Source organism: Panthera leo, chromosome A1, assembly GCF_018350215.1.
Source record: "Panthera leo isolate Ple1 chromosome A1, P.leo_Ple1_pat1.1, whole genome shotgun sequence".
In the NCBI taxonomy this organism is placed as follows: Eukaryota; Metazoa; Chordata; class Mammalia; order Carnivora; family Felidae; genus Panthera; species Panthera leo.
Window position 1 is genome coordinate 180,458,292 of NC_056679.1, and position 15,129 is coordinate 180,473,420.

The window sequence follows — 15,129 nt, forward strand, 5'->3', positions numbered from 1 at the left end:
TCTCACGGTTCATGAGTTCGACCCCTGCATTGGGCTCTCTGCTGTCAGCACAGAGCCTGCTTTGGATCCTCTCTCTCTCCCTTTCCCCTGCTCATGCTCTTTCTCAAAAATAAACAAACATTAAAAAAAATATGAGGATATAATGTATGGCATGGTGATAGGTAATAGCACTGTACTGCATATTTGAAAATTGCTAAGAGAATAAATCTTAGAAGTTCTCATCACAAGAAAAGTTTTCATAACTCTATAGTGATAGATGTTAATTAGACTTACTGTGGTGATTATTTCATAATATATACAAACATCAAATCATGTTGTACACTTGGAACTAATATATATCAATTTTACCTCAATAAGAAAATAAAACACTTCTAAGGGTTTGCATATGGGGTGCCTAATGGAGTTCTCGACAACAGACAATATCTTCAAGTCCCACAGTCAAGCAGGGACTGTATGAAGAGTTCGTGGTCTGGGATCCAGGCAAAGATCGAATTCCAATGTACCTGGACACATACAATGGTGCTTATGAGAGAAGTGGTAGAAACTGGAGATTCTACACAGAGGAACAGAGGTTTGGGGCTGAGGCCAGGATCTCAGGGGTCACAGGAAGAAAAACATGTTCTAATTTTCAAAGAAGAGTAAGTTTCCTACAACCATGCTTACTTGCCCAGGGAGTATCTTCAGATTTAGGTCTTTTTGCAAATAAGTCTACACATAGTTTCAAGGTGCTATGAATTCCTGTAATGGGATCTCAAGGCCATTCAAGGGAACTACTACAGCCTTGGCCTGTGTGGGGCTGAAGGTTGCTTTTGACTCATTTATTCAAGTATTTACTGAGTGCCTACTATATGCCAGGCATTATACATGGCACTGGGGGCATGACTAGAAACAAAATAGATGAGAATCCCTGTCTCCATGATGTGTACATGATGGACAGAGTATGTCAGATGGTAACAAGTGGTAAGGATTAAAATAAGGGAGAGTGTGTGTATGTGTGTAAGAGTGGTTATAATTTTAAGTATGGTCCTGTGCCTTTCAGGGATACAGGCTACTCTTCTCCAGATGACCATATGTAAAAGTACCATGAAACAAAAAAAGTTCACCATCATTTTAGGAGGAACAGGAAAACCTCATGCATTTGAACCCCTATAATGGACAATTTGATTATAGGATTTACCTACACTATGAAAAAGCAGCTCTCCAAAAGAGAAAAAATCATGCAGTTTCCATGTAACTTGTGAACACTTTTAAAAAGCGTACTGCCCATATTTTTATTAAACTAGGGACCCTTCCTGGAAAATACTGTCCCAGTTAGAGCTAACGTCTAAAGATGTACCTGAGGCTGAACTTCTTTTTTTTTATTTTTTTTTATTTTTTTTCAACGTTTTTTATTTTATTTTTTGGGACAGAGAGAGACAGAGCATGAACGGGGGAGGGGCAGAGAGAGAGGGAGACACAGAATCGGAAACAGGCTCCAGGCTCCGAGCCATCAGCCCAGAGCCTGACGCGGGGCTCGAACTCACGGACCGCGAGATCGTGACCTGGCTGAAGTCGGACGCTTAACCGACTGCGCCACCCAGGCGCCCCTGAACTTCTTTATTATAGTCTCTAAGTCAGGCCTAATTCAGACTGGCCTTCTGAGCGTGACATTGGTTTGTCCTCAATCAGGTCAGACAACATATTGTCTCTGAAAAGCATTGGTCTTTAGGTAGAACTGCTAGAAAGGAAGGTGAAAATCTATGAGGTGTTTGGGTTACAGTATAGCTTTAACCTAACTTGGTGTGAGAGTTACAGATGGCACTAAGATGGTGCCTTAGGGACAGTGTCACTGGCTGGTAAAGTTTGATCAAGTCCCAGTGCCCTGGAGGATGCTAGGATGCTTCAGAAATCTGAGAAAGACAGCTTTGCCCAAAGAAAAAAAGAGAGCAAGGAAAAGCAATTCTACAACGCAGTAAATTTCCAGCAGGTGGCAACAGCTTCCTTTGCATGCTCCCAAACCCATTTGAGTACCAACTGGAAGTGAACATTCCTGAATCTAGAAGTGGATCAACAATAGGGTCTTCTGTTCTCTCTCTTGTACCCCATTCCCTCTGCCGACAACCCCTACCCAACTTACTAAGTTCTCGGCCAGCAGCAACACCTAGACAGAAAGCAAACAAGGACTCCAAATACAAGTAAGCTTCACTATCAAGGAGAGCCAGATACTTATAAATTCCATACCAGTCTTAGTGGTGACTGGGGGAATCACGCCTTAGAAATTTTCCCCAACCAGCATCCCACTGGTTAATACCTGCAGCAGCAGGCAGTATGACCAAGCGCTGCCTGCAGGAGTGATGGAAAACAGCTTTTTGGCAAAACAAACAGTGCGACTATTAAGTATGAGATAATTGTTAGGGGAAATATGACCAGCTCTCACATCTTTTAATATACCTAGCACTTTATCTGTATTGATCTGCTTCTGCTAAAGAGGAAATTCAGAGTTTATCTACCTGTCTGTGCAATCAAGTGTGTTGCTGGACCTACTGGCAAATTACAGGAGTCCCACCAGGATCTTGCCTTTTAGATTCTAATTTCCGCACCCATGGCAAACATGAATAATCAGCAAAGTTAATGAACACTTGCTCTCCCAGGTGCTGTGCATGTCCAATATCCTGAAATTGGAGGGGCAAGCAGGCAATAGGAATTGGAGCTCTTGTTAGGATGTTCTCTGATGTTCAATATCAGAGACCGAACAGTGCAAATCACTTAGAAGTCAGGGAGAGGGGACATGAATATCTTGAGGAGACAAGTTGACATTAAAGTTAGGGAGACAATGTGACTAAACAATTCTAAAATCTACATGGACAATCAATCCTGCTGCAAGCTAGGGTAGGGTAATTTTAAGAAATGCTTTACGAATGTACTTACTCATAGAAAGTTGTCCATCCTGTTTCATCACTCTTGGTGGCTAGGAGGCCAGTGTTCCCATCGTAGGTCATGAGGCCAAGCTCCAGATTCTGTGTGGACACGACTTTGAGACCTCCATTGGTGCCCACGGTGAGGGTGATGATCTGGTTGTCAGGCATGAGCAGGTGGCGGGGCATGCCACTACTGTCCCGACGGATCTTTAGGGAATTCCCATTATTGTCAATCAATTCGGTGACATCATTGTCAGCACTATATGTGAAATTGTACAAGTACTCCCCTGTCACCAGGCTCACGGTGTACTGGTGGATGCCATCAGCGTTGAAAACATACAACTCCTGTTCTCCGGGGGATGCAGCCTCATACTGGTTGAAAGCATTAAGAACAGGCTTGTTTTTGCTGACCGCCCTAATCCGAATATTTCCAAGATCTGCGATGTAGATGGTACCATCTGGAGCTACAGCTAAGGATGATGGGGAATTCAAGATGGCATCAGTCGCATAGGCATCGTCTCCTGAGTAGCAGTTGCAATTGACATCATTTTTGCAGTCACAGTCTGAGGCTGCCCCAGCTAAGAGGCAGATCTCCCCATTTGTTGTTACCTGGCGTAGACGATTAATCTTCTTCTCATCTGTCTCAGTGATATAGAGGACCCCAGTGTGAGAAATAGCAATGGCACTGGCTGATTCCAGAGCGGAGTGAATGGCTAGTTTGCTGAGTGAGTAGTCAATTCCAGGAACCTGGCAATGCATGGGGCGTCCTGCAATGATGCTGACTTGGTGATTCTCAGTGATTCGAAGGATGACGTTGTTCTCAAGAACATACAAGGAGTTGTCCATGGGGTTGACAGCAAGGTCTGTTGGCCACTCCAGGCGAACCTGTGGATGACACGGCATTAAAGAGCAGCCTCTAACATGCCCAACATTGAACTGTAGGGCACTTATACTGGTTTTATGCAACTGGTGAAAAAAACTTTTTTAACCACACTGTATAAGAAGTACCCATCATCAAACCACTTGCCCATTGCCAATGTCGAGTGTACACAATGAAAAAGAGGCCAAGTAACAAACATCTATTATATCATCTGCTATAGCTAGAGGAGGTCACCAGCTCTACTCTTGATGTTCTTCTCAGCCCCAGATGATTGGACCAGGGTCAGAGTCATATATAGTTGGACAAATAATTCACTGCACAAGGGGCTAAAGTAATTCCTTCTATCCTCTGCTCATCCAGCCATAGGCTTAAGGAGGCTATGTTCATATAGAGGTGGAACTTTTATCTCATACACAAAAGAAGCCATGCTGTTTGGAAGATGGCCCTGACCCAAGGGCAGCCAATGCACAGGCTGGCTAGTGAACTACAACTTGGGCATTCACTTGAAGAAATGAACTGGACCTTCTCTGCAAAACTGAAATGAAAATCTCTGTGGCAAGTTTTCAGTTTGTTGTGGAATTTGAGCTGAAATTAATGAGGTTGATTGAAGGTTGAAAAGGCCCTCATAGGAAGGGCAAGCATATATTCCAGGTTGTTTGAGGATCCATGTAATAAACATCATTTTCTCCTGCTGTCCATTTAAGTGAGCCGCTGTTCTCTGCCCCCATAAGAACTCATACTAAAGGAATATCACTTGGAAGAATATTGTAGAGGGCTCTGCTCTAGTTACTACTTCACAAAGTAAAGGTTTATATAGTGAGGATGCAATCATTTTAGATTAACAGTGAAGTTCTGATTGACATATAACACTGTATAGTACATTCTCAAACCTGCAATAATGATGGAGAAGAGAGGTAATTACACAGTAACTCCTACCCTGTAATCTGCCACGGCTGGAGTGTGTCACTAGCTCCACTTTTTGAGCTGAATCCCACCCTCCCCCTTTCCTTTCTCTCTTGCTCTCTCTCTCATTCTTGTCTAACATTTCTCATTCCATTTTGCTGCCTAGTTCATCTCAAGCCTTCTACAAACCACCCTGTAATCTGTATCTATAGCTCTTCCTCCCATTCCACTTTCAACCCAAACAGGCTGCAGGTGAGAACTTCAGGCCATGAACCAGGTGTGGCACAGTGATGAGCAGTAAATCCCACCTGGGCCACATCCATGCTGGAGTCACAGCTCAGTGGCCGGACAGCAGTGAGGTCATTGGAGCCCAGCAAAGTGGAGATGATTCCATTCTGGTCAACCTTCCGGATCATGGTGGCATCAACAAAGTACATGAGTCCGTTCTTGTCCACTGCAATACCTGATCAAGACAAACAGTGAACGTGTGTCTCTTGACAAGGAGTAGGGCTTGTGGGGGTGGAGGTGGGGATGCCCTATTGGGCATTAGCTTCTTGATCTTCTTGAACTCGGGAGCATACTGGATGGATTAGCAGACCCAGAGCAGTGGCTCTCAGCTTTTTAAGGTAAAACCCTTTCTCATAGGCACTCTGTTGAGATCTGCATAATTACTAGGGTGCTAGCTAGCTACATTACCACCCAATTGAAGAATGAACTTTGGGCTGCAAATGAACCAAGACTGCAAATGAATGAATGGGGAAATAACTTGGCATCTGCTCTCTTTAGAAAAGAAGTTATTTCCCAAGTTCATTGCTTGAAAAATTATTGGTAGTAAATTACTTGAATAACCTTCACAACTAATTACAACAATGAGGTTCAGAAACAATGATTCCTGTAGTCACAAACTTCCAATTCAAAATATATCCTCCAGGAAACATTCTCAATTAAGCCTTGACTCTACTCGGTACGCCCTGGGGGAACACCTGTTCTAGCACTCTCCTGGTAAGATGCAGACAGTGGCTTCTATTTCTTTGGCACCTTCACCCTAGTGCCCATGCCCAAGGCCATTCATCCTTAATCCATATTGCTAGATGCTTTAGTGATAGCTAAAAATATTAATAAGAATTGGGGCTTCAAAGGATCAATAGGTCTTTATCCCTAAGTATCTTTGGTCCTTTTCCAACAGAGATCCATTGGTTCTAAGAACACCTCCCCCCTAATCCCAGACTCTTGGAAATTATACCCATTCTTAATTGCTACCATTTATTGGGCATTTACAAAATGTCAGGCTCTGTGCTTATGAATATGTACACTATTGTCTAACATAAACATCTGGGAGTGGTTGCAGGCCCCCCCCCACTGGGCTCTGTTCTGTCTCCAGCCCACACAGCTGTCACTCTGGCTCATGGAGCTAATATTTCCCTCTGACTCTGTGACTGGCAGCATTCAGAAGTCTCCAGGAGCAATCCAACCCACTTTCTGTTTGTAGCATATGTGGGTGATGAAGTTTACTTCAAATAAACAATTTTTTTTAAATACTCACCCACACACCAAAGCAATCTATCAGAGTTAAATTATTGTAGAGAAAGCTGTATTTGTGACTGCCTGGACTTAGTTCAGTTCCAGTTAAGAAGAAAGACAACCTTGTGGCAAGGTCATTCTGGAGGAGGGGTTTTCTTCTTTTGTAACCTTTACCTCGAGGGCTCATCAGGGTTGCATCCACAGCCTTCCCCCCATCTCCACAGCGGGCTTCATCAAAGGGCAAGCACTGCTCTCCAGTCCCTGCCACCACTTCTGAATTCCCAGCCAGGTCTTTAGCTCCACTCAGAGACTTGACTCGGTAGATTCGCCGACTGTTGGTGTCAGACACGTAGAGAGAGCCGGACACAGGGTCTACTGCCAAATAGTACTTGTGTGCTGGGTTGTTGCTTTAGAAGAAGCAGAAAGAGAAATGAGAAGGGGGCTATGCAGCTGGTCTACTGGATCAAAGAGATGACAAAAATCCTGGTAAGACTCTGTTTCTAGTGTCTTTCCACTTTATTGAACTGGAAAGAATCTAGCATAACAACTTAGTGTTCTAACATATCATGGCTCTTAGCTATTTCTTTTAATTGGACCTAAGCTCTTCATGCTATTCAGAGAGTTCATCCTTTCCCATCATACTAAAATACCATTGCTTCATTTAGCTGGTACAAAAGATCCCAGTCTGGTCCTGCTTTTGTGTCAGTGTTTTGTGGGTTTCAGCCTTCTTTATTTTCCCCCATGGGTTTGATATATTTCTCAAGTGGGATTGAGGAACACTTCCATGAGACAAGGTTTTCTTTTAATCCATGCTTCCTTAATGTCTCCAGGGCACTAGATCATTAATATTAGGGCAACCTGGAATTTTCCTGACTTTCTGATGGGAGGCTCCCAGATCAATCCCCAGTCCTCAGCCTCAGGTCTTCTCTACTATTTCTCAGTGTGGATATGAATAAAGTTGGCATTTTAAAAAAATTATATTTTGCTGATATCACATCCAGAATCTATATTACTGAGGGAGAAGTTACAGTTTTAATATTTTATGTAATGGTGAGGTCACAAACGTGGATGAAGAGCTGCTAGGGCCCTAAGTGACACTAGACGTGTGTGTGAGAAACGTAATAGGAAGGCACTATTCCTCAGAGACCTGGACCTCTTTCTCTGCCATGCATCTAGCTGCCCTATATGTTGCTGATAAGGATAGGCCTAAGCCACAGGAAACTCTAAACTCAGTGTGACCCAGCTGGTGACCTTAAGTAAGTCTTTTGGCTGTGTTGGGTCCTAGACTGCTTATTTGGATAATGAAGAAATCAGATCATTTCTCATGTCCCTTTTGGCTCAAAACCCTACAGTTTCTTCCCTTTGCAGTGTCTGTCATTTGTTGGAGGTTGAGACCAGAATAGGTATTCATGCTATTCCTATACTGGTTATTAAAATCACCACCTCTAGGTTGCAAACAGTGAATGCCTCTCTGCCTTAGGATGCCACATGCCAAAAATCAGCATAGGCCTTTTGTTTTTCAGTTATTTCTCAATTGTAGTTTGGAATTATGGGAAGAAAGGGGATGGAAGAGGTGAAGGAAAGGTGAGGGTGATGATAGTGTTGGATGCATTTGTCCTGTAGACATTACCTGGTAAATTACTAATTAAAACACCCCCATTTGGATTCTTCCTTGATTTAAGGAAGAAAAGAACTAGGAAGCTATTTTTAGGAACAATTTGTGAGTCAAGACCATCTTTAATTCCAACTTCTCCTCGGGTTGCTATTAAGACACATAATTGAACTAGAAGTCAAGGTTTTTCTAAAATTCCAGCCTAGATAACTAGTTTAAAAGAGTAGGCTACCAGGGTTCCATTCCTTTCCGTTCCTTTCCTTTCCTTCCTCTTCCTCTTTCTCCTTCTTTTCTTTTCTTTCTTTTTCTTTCTTTCTTTCTTTCTTTCTTTCTTTCTTTCTTTCTTTCTTTCCTTCTTTCTTTCTTCTTTCGCTATTAAGTCTTTATAGAATATCCACATATGCAAAACGAATTAGGGCAGAAAGGGAAAACTTCATGCTATTTTTTTTAATTAGATGCTGTACTTTGTTACCGAATGATAGTAGCTGGCTAGCATCATGAGCAGAAGGATCAGGGCACTGCACATCTGTGCCTATCTGTGAGCAAGATAATTAATTCTGGACTTTCTTGGGAGCCTGATTCAAAGAGCCTTTTCAAAAACTCTGGTAGAAGAGCAGACAATTAAGGGTGTGAGGTCAGTTCTTGTTGGGGTCTCATTCTTCCCCATGGCCTTATACTTGCTCCAACCAAGATTCTTACAGAGAATCTCAGGTATGGACAGCCCATACTTCCACATTTGTGGCTATGGTGAAGGTCAAATGAGGGATGTGAGTTTGAACTGGGATGTCCTTTCAGGGCATTGTAGATTTATTTTTGCTTGGCCCAGTTGGGGTGCCTATAGGCAGCCAGTTTGGGAGTACCTGAGGAAGAGGCAGAGGGTGCATACGCATAGCTTTTCCACTGAAGTTGATGATCTTATACAACTTGACTCCATTTTTGTCTAATTCTCACCTAACATGAGGAAGAAGCCCCTTCCATGTTTCATTTCAAGAAGTGAGGAGAAACATTCCCTTGAGTATTAAAATACATTATTTTGTTTTTCTCTCTTCTTCTAAATAAAAAGGTCACTTTTCTTCCATTTCATTGCAACCTTGGGACAAGCTGGAGTTTTCCTAGCTTTGTAATGGGAAGCTCCCCAGAGCCATATGCACAAATATGTGTGTTGTACACTCCATATGTGAATTTCACCAGTATGGTTTTAAATGATAACCTGGAGCAGTTGAATGACAAAGGCTATTTAGACAAAAAGTACTTGGTCTACACCCTTCATAGTACTTAAAAGTGATTTAACTCCATGAAAATTCCCAATGCATCTGACTGTTGGATTCATTCTGACCAGCAGATTGGCAATTAACTTGTTTTTTTTTTAAATGACCATATATCCAGGGGAAAAAATCATTAATGAGTTGAAAATGAGTTTTTGACCCGTTTCCAGTTCATTAAAGCTTTTGTGAACCCAGTCCAGCATTTACAAAAGCCAGAAGTTTGCCTCAACTGTTTAGCCCAATTATGGACCGCGCTGAGCAGTCAGGATAAAAGTTCGCTGAGGGTTCATTATCTTGCACTTGCATCTCCCGGAAATTCTAATTACTGTCAGCTTATTTGGTTGCTTTTTGACTGCATTTCATAATTGCTAAAGCTTATCATATCCACAACACACAATTAGCACATAAAAAAGTTACTATATTTGGTACATAAAAATACACAACATTACACAAGAAGCACAAAACAAAAAGCAAACACAAGGAAGCAAACGAACCATATCAAATTATATGGGAAAGAGTTCTTCGTCTTACCTATGTTTAAACTCTTTATTTCTTTATAGAAAGAAAACAGAAGGAAAAAGAACAAACAGTTAGCTGAAGAATTGATGATAAAGCAAACATAACATTTTCATTTCTTGTATAAAGGGACCCAAAAAAAGGCACTCGTCTTCCTTTTTTTTTCCCTTCTAGCTGACAGCTCCTGGCTCAATTACTTGGGGAACACCCCTGATTTTGGACTCTTCCTGGCCATTGAAAAATCTACAGAAGAATGCTTGAATTCTCTGACCAGCAATGTGGCTGTCACATGACACAGGTGGCAACAGGTGAAAGATGTCTTTTGGCTAATGAAAGATGGCAAATAGTTTCCCTCTTGAGTGCCAATACTGATTGATTAGTGATGCCTGCCAGGAGCACAGAAGTAGAAGGATTCTGAAGCCAAATGCCAATCAGCTGTAACAAGTGCTGGGACTCATTTGTAATGTCTGCCCTGGGTGTGGGAGGGAACCTGGTGCCACCTGTGCCACCTATATGTTATTGGTGCATCACAGGGTAGAGTCAGTACCATCCAAGACAGCCTCTTCCCAAATCCATCTGCAGTTTGGCAAACATTCTGTTGAACCCTGAGAGTCTCAACCATTTCCTATTCCTGTTCTATGACACCTTCCCTCTCCCTAACTCAATTTGCATGTGTGGGACCCCTTGTATGCATTCTTTCCTACAGATAACATTCATACATGAAATTCATAGATATTAATATTCTCTATAATTGGAGCCAAAGACTCCATTTACCATTTCTTTTTTGGAAAAGTGGTAAAAGTGTTGCTGCTCTTTTTTTTAATTTTAATTTTAATGTTTATTTTTATTTTTGAGAGAGAATGTGTGAGAAGGGAAGGAGCAGAGAGAGAAGGGGGACAGAGGATCTGAAGCATTTTTTAAGAACAAAATTACATGTCAATTTCAACAGGAAAGAGGCTAGAAGTTAATAACATTAGGGCAAAGAGGAGAGATGCTAAGGCCTCAAGTAAAGAGAACTGCTTCTCATTCCTGAGACTTCTAGGCCAAAGTGGAAGGAGTCTCTAACCCCTCTTTCCCTCCTGGCTGAGGGAGGAGGCTTCAGGGGAGGGACAAAGAGAACTAATGCCCTGATTCCTGCTTAGGTGCAGCCTGGGCCTCTGCCAGGGGCCATGATTAGTGGTGGGTTTGCTCAGGGATTACATTTTTATATTTTATTCCAATGTGTTAGTTTTCGTTAAAAAAAAAAGTTAATTAAATGATGCTGATAACTCCTGAGCTCTGACTGACATAGTGCAATTTAAGATTCATTCTGCAAAGCCTGGTGTGTCAGGGTGGCAGCCGGGAATTCTCGCGTCTATTTTATATTGCTTAATGAAAGTGAAATGTTATCTGCCACCAGTGGTAGTCATATTTGGCTCTTAATTATTGCAATATCAATTCCAGTGTTTTAGTCAAGATTTTGTGAAAAGACTGGATGGGATTTGGGTCTGCAGACCTGACCTACTTCTTTCCTAAGAACATGTGCTTTAAGTTGATTAATATAATATCTATGCTGGGGAAAGGAGAAGGGCAGGAGTGGCAGACCAAGTCACTGAGTGTACAGTCCAAATGATCATATGGATATGAGCTTTGGAGACCAACTGAGGTCACCACTATTCCAGTCCAAGGCCATTGGCAGCATGGGTACTTAGTAGCCAACAAACCAAAATAATGGCATTGAGTCAATCGATGTAGATCAGCACAGGTGCCTTACATACAAAGGACAGGCCAAGGCTTTGTGTCTATCCCTCAATAATGCAAACCTTTTAGGCACAGCCTTCAAGGGCAGAGTGGTGTCTCAGATTCAAGAAGTGAGATGGCTTAGCTCATCAACATTTGAGACTGTTGCCTCCTTCCCTTCCAACTCCCTCTGTGCCACAGAATAGGGTGGTATTGGAGTGGCCACAGTTTGTTTGTTTCAGTTCTAATGAAAGAGAAGTTAGCTGGGATAAATTCAGTTTAGGAGGGACATGCTTATGTGTTAATTAGTTAATTAATATGCTTAAATTAGTTTTAGGGGGACATGCTTATGTGGCTCATATGTGGTCCTTTCATTATCTAGTTAGATTACTGCTAGTGTTGGGGCGCCTGGATGGCTTGGTCGGTTGAGCATCTGACTTCAGCTCAGGTCATGATCTCACGGTCCGTGAGTTCGAGCCCCGCGTCGGGCTCTGTGCTGACAGCTCAGAGCCTGGAGCCTGTTTCAGATTCTGTGTCTCCTCTCTCTGCCCCTCCCCTGTTCATGCTCTGTCTCTCTCTGTCTAAAAAATAAATAAACGTTAAAAAAAAAAAGATTACTGCTAGTGATTCTGGTATAGGAATGGCTTTCAGGAAAGCCTCTGCCCTATTGTTCAGACTCACTAAGCATTATTACTGGAAGTGTAATGCCCAATGTCACCAAATGGGTGTGGTGTGGCTTGCTCCAAGTGGGGGCCTTAGCTCATTCCATTGATGTTATGGCTTCCACAACTTGAGAGACATGGGACCAAGGACAGATTCCAACAAAAGGGAGGACACTGTTGCATGTCTCCTTTAACTCAAGCAGTGTGTCCTGAGCCCCTGATGTGGACCAGAAACTGTTCCAGGCATCAAGGGGCAAAGATGCCAAAGGTGTCTGCTCTACAGAAGCTTATACACTAGTGCCCTAAAGACTTACACAGAATATTTCACTATTACCAGGACATCAGTGACAGGCTGGTTAATGAGTGTCAACTCAAAGACTATTTAGATTATTCACTGTACAAGGAAATCTGAAATGCACAGAAATATTATTAAAGAAGGCTGATAAAGATTTTTCCAAATTTTACAACTCTAACAATGTTCATAACATCACCAGTAATCAGTTGTAGACATGAAACATTTACTAACTTATCAATAATCTGAAACAAATCTTGACTATAGCTATGCCAGAGGAAAGACTGAATATTGCTCTATTCTTTTTATAGGTAATGACATTACAAAATCATTGTCATATTAAAAGACAATCAAAAACTATGCAGCCAAAAAGTGTAGGAAAACAAGTATCATGGAAGTGTAATAGTGGTTACTTAATAAAACATTTTAGGTAATTCATCTGGATTTTGTGATGTTTGCACTAATTATCAGCTTTTCAAAATGTGCAATTTCTGTTGGTTTCCTTTTTCATCCTAAATAATACTACATTTCATTCAAAGTTATGTTAAGATTTAGTCCCCATGAAACCTGGACCTGCCTTTGGTAAAGGACTTTGAAAACAGTGCCAAGAACTGCCCCAAATTTTATGGGGATATTGTTGTTATTGTTATTCTGGGTAGGGGTGATATGTTATATTTTGTTTCCTGACTTTGGTATTTATAGCCTGATCACACAGGGAAAGCATATAACTAGAACTTTATATTCCTCCCTATCATTCTATGCCCGTATCAAGAAGGGTCTTTTCTCATTGAAATTCTCAGGCAAAGCTTATCTTTGGTGAAGCTTTCTTCTAACTTCTGCTGCTCTTGCCCTCTTTCTTAGGCTCCCATTCTCTTGTGATTCTTCCCTCTCTATCACTAATACATCTGGCCTGGACAATTCCCTTCCATGAAGATCTTCCCTGATAAAGCTATTGCTGTTGATCCACATCAATAGTACCATCAGAATCTCAGCATGGGAGGGACAGAAGGATCATACCTCAAGATCATAAAAGCCATATATGAAAGACCACTGCAAATATCATCCTCAAGGGAAAAAACCAAGAGCTTTCCCCCTAAGGTCAGGAACACGACAAGGATGTCTACTCTCACCACTGTTATTCAACGTAGTGTTGGAAGTCCTAGCCTCAGCAATCAGACAACACAAAGAAAGAAAAGGCATCCAAACTGGCAAGGAGGAAATCAAACTCTCACTCTTTTCAGACAGCATGATACTCTATGTGGAAACCCAAAAGACTCCGACAAAAAACTGCTACAACTGATCTATGAATTCAGCAAAATCACAGGATATAAAATCAATGTACAGAAATAGGTTGCATTTCTATACACCAATAATGAAACAGCAGAAAGAAATCATGGAATCAGTCCCATTTAGAACTGCACCAAAAAAACATAAAATACCTAGGAATCAACCAAAGAGGTAAAAAATCTATACACTGAAAACTATAGAAAGCTTATAAAATAAATTGAAGATCTCTCTCTCTCTCTCTCTCTCTCTCTCACACACACACACACACACACACACACACACACACACACACACAAATGGAAAAACATTCAATGCTCATGGATTGGAAGAACAAATATTGTTAAAATGTCAATACTACCCAAAGCAATCTACACATTCAATGCAATCCCAATCAAAATTGCACTGGCATTCTTCTCAAAGCTAGGACAAATAATCCTACAATTTGTATGGAACAACAAAAGACCCCAAATAGCCAAAGCAATCCTGAAAAAGAAAACCAAAGCTGGAGGCATCACACTCCCTGACTTCAAGCTGTATTACAAAGCTATAATCATCAAGACAGTATGGTACTGGCACAAAAACAGACACAGAGATCAATGCAACAGAATAGAGAACCCAGATATGGACCCACAAATGTATGGCCAACTAATCTTTGACAAAGCAGGAAAGAATATCCAAAGGAAAAAAGTCTCTTCAGCAAATGGTGTTGGGAAAACTGGACAGTGACATGCAGAAGAATGAAAATGGACCACTTTCTTACACCATACACAAAAATAAACTCAAAATGGATGAAAGACCTCAATGTAAGACAGGAAGCCATCAAAATCCTAGAGGAGAAAACAGACAACAATATCTTTGACCTTGGTTGCAGCAACTTCTTACTTGACATGTCTCTGGAGGCAAGGGTAACAAAGGCAAAAATGAACTATTGGGACCTCATCAAGATAAAAAGCTTCTGCACAGCAAAATAAACAATCAGCAAAACTAAAAGGCAACCGATAGATTGAGAGAAGATATTTGCAAATAACATCAGATAAAAGGTTAGTATCCAAAATCTATAAAGAAGTTATCTAACTCAACACCCCCACCAAAAAACCCCAAAAACAAATAATCCAGTGAAGAAATGGGCAAAAGACATAAATAGACACTTTTCCAAAGAAGACATCCAGATGGCTAACAGAACACATGAAAAAATGCTCAACATCACCCATCACCAGGGAAATACAAAGCAAAACCACAATGAGATACCACCTCACACCTGTCATAATGGCTAAAATTAACAACTCAGGCAACAACAGATGTTGGCGGGGATGTGAAGAAAGAGGAACACTTTTGAACTGATGGTGGGAATGCAAACTGGTACAACCACTCTGGAAAACAGTATGGAGGTTCCTCAAAAAATTAAAAATAGAACTACCCTACGTCCCAGCAAGTGCACTACTAGGTATTTATCCAAAGGATACAGAAGTGCTGTTTCAAAGGGGCACACATACCCCAATGTTTATAGTAGCAGTATCAATAATAGCCAAAGTATGGAAAGAGCCCAGATATCCATCAAGTGATAAATATATAAAG

General features: G+C 41.4%; 1 protein-coding gene across 3 annotated transcripts in view; it reads right to left on the minus strand.

Moving 5' to 3' along the window:
* The window catches only part of TENM2 (teneurin transmembrane protein 2), a 938,525-nt gene that overhangs the window by 51,961 nt on the left and 871,435 nt on the right, over positions 1-15,129 (minus strand). For 2 of the 3 annotated variants that reach the window (XM_042947342.1, XM_042947337.1), the window contains exons 20-23: positions 9,610-9,630; positions 6,376-6,608; positions 4,989-5,143; positions 2,908-3,782 (exon numbers count right to left, since the gene is read on the minus strand). In XM_042947342.1, coding sequence (XP_042803276.1) covers positions 2,908-3,782; positions 4,989-5,143; positions 6,376-6,608; positions 9,610-9,630 — 1,284 coding nt within the window. The remainder of the gene's footprint in view (positions 1-2,907; positions 3,783-4,988; positions 5,144-6,375; positions 6,609-9,609; positions 9,631-15,129) is intronic. The other variant, XM_042947345.1, reaches the window with a different exon arrangement.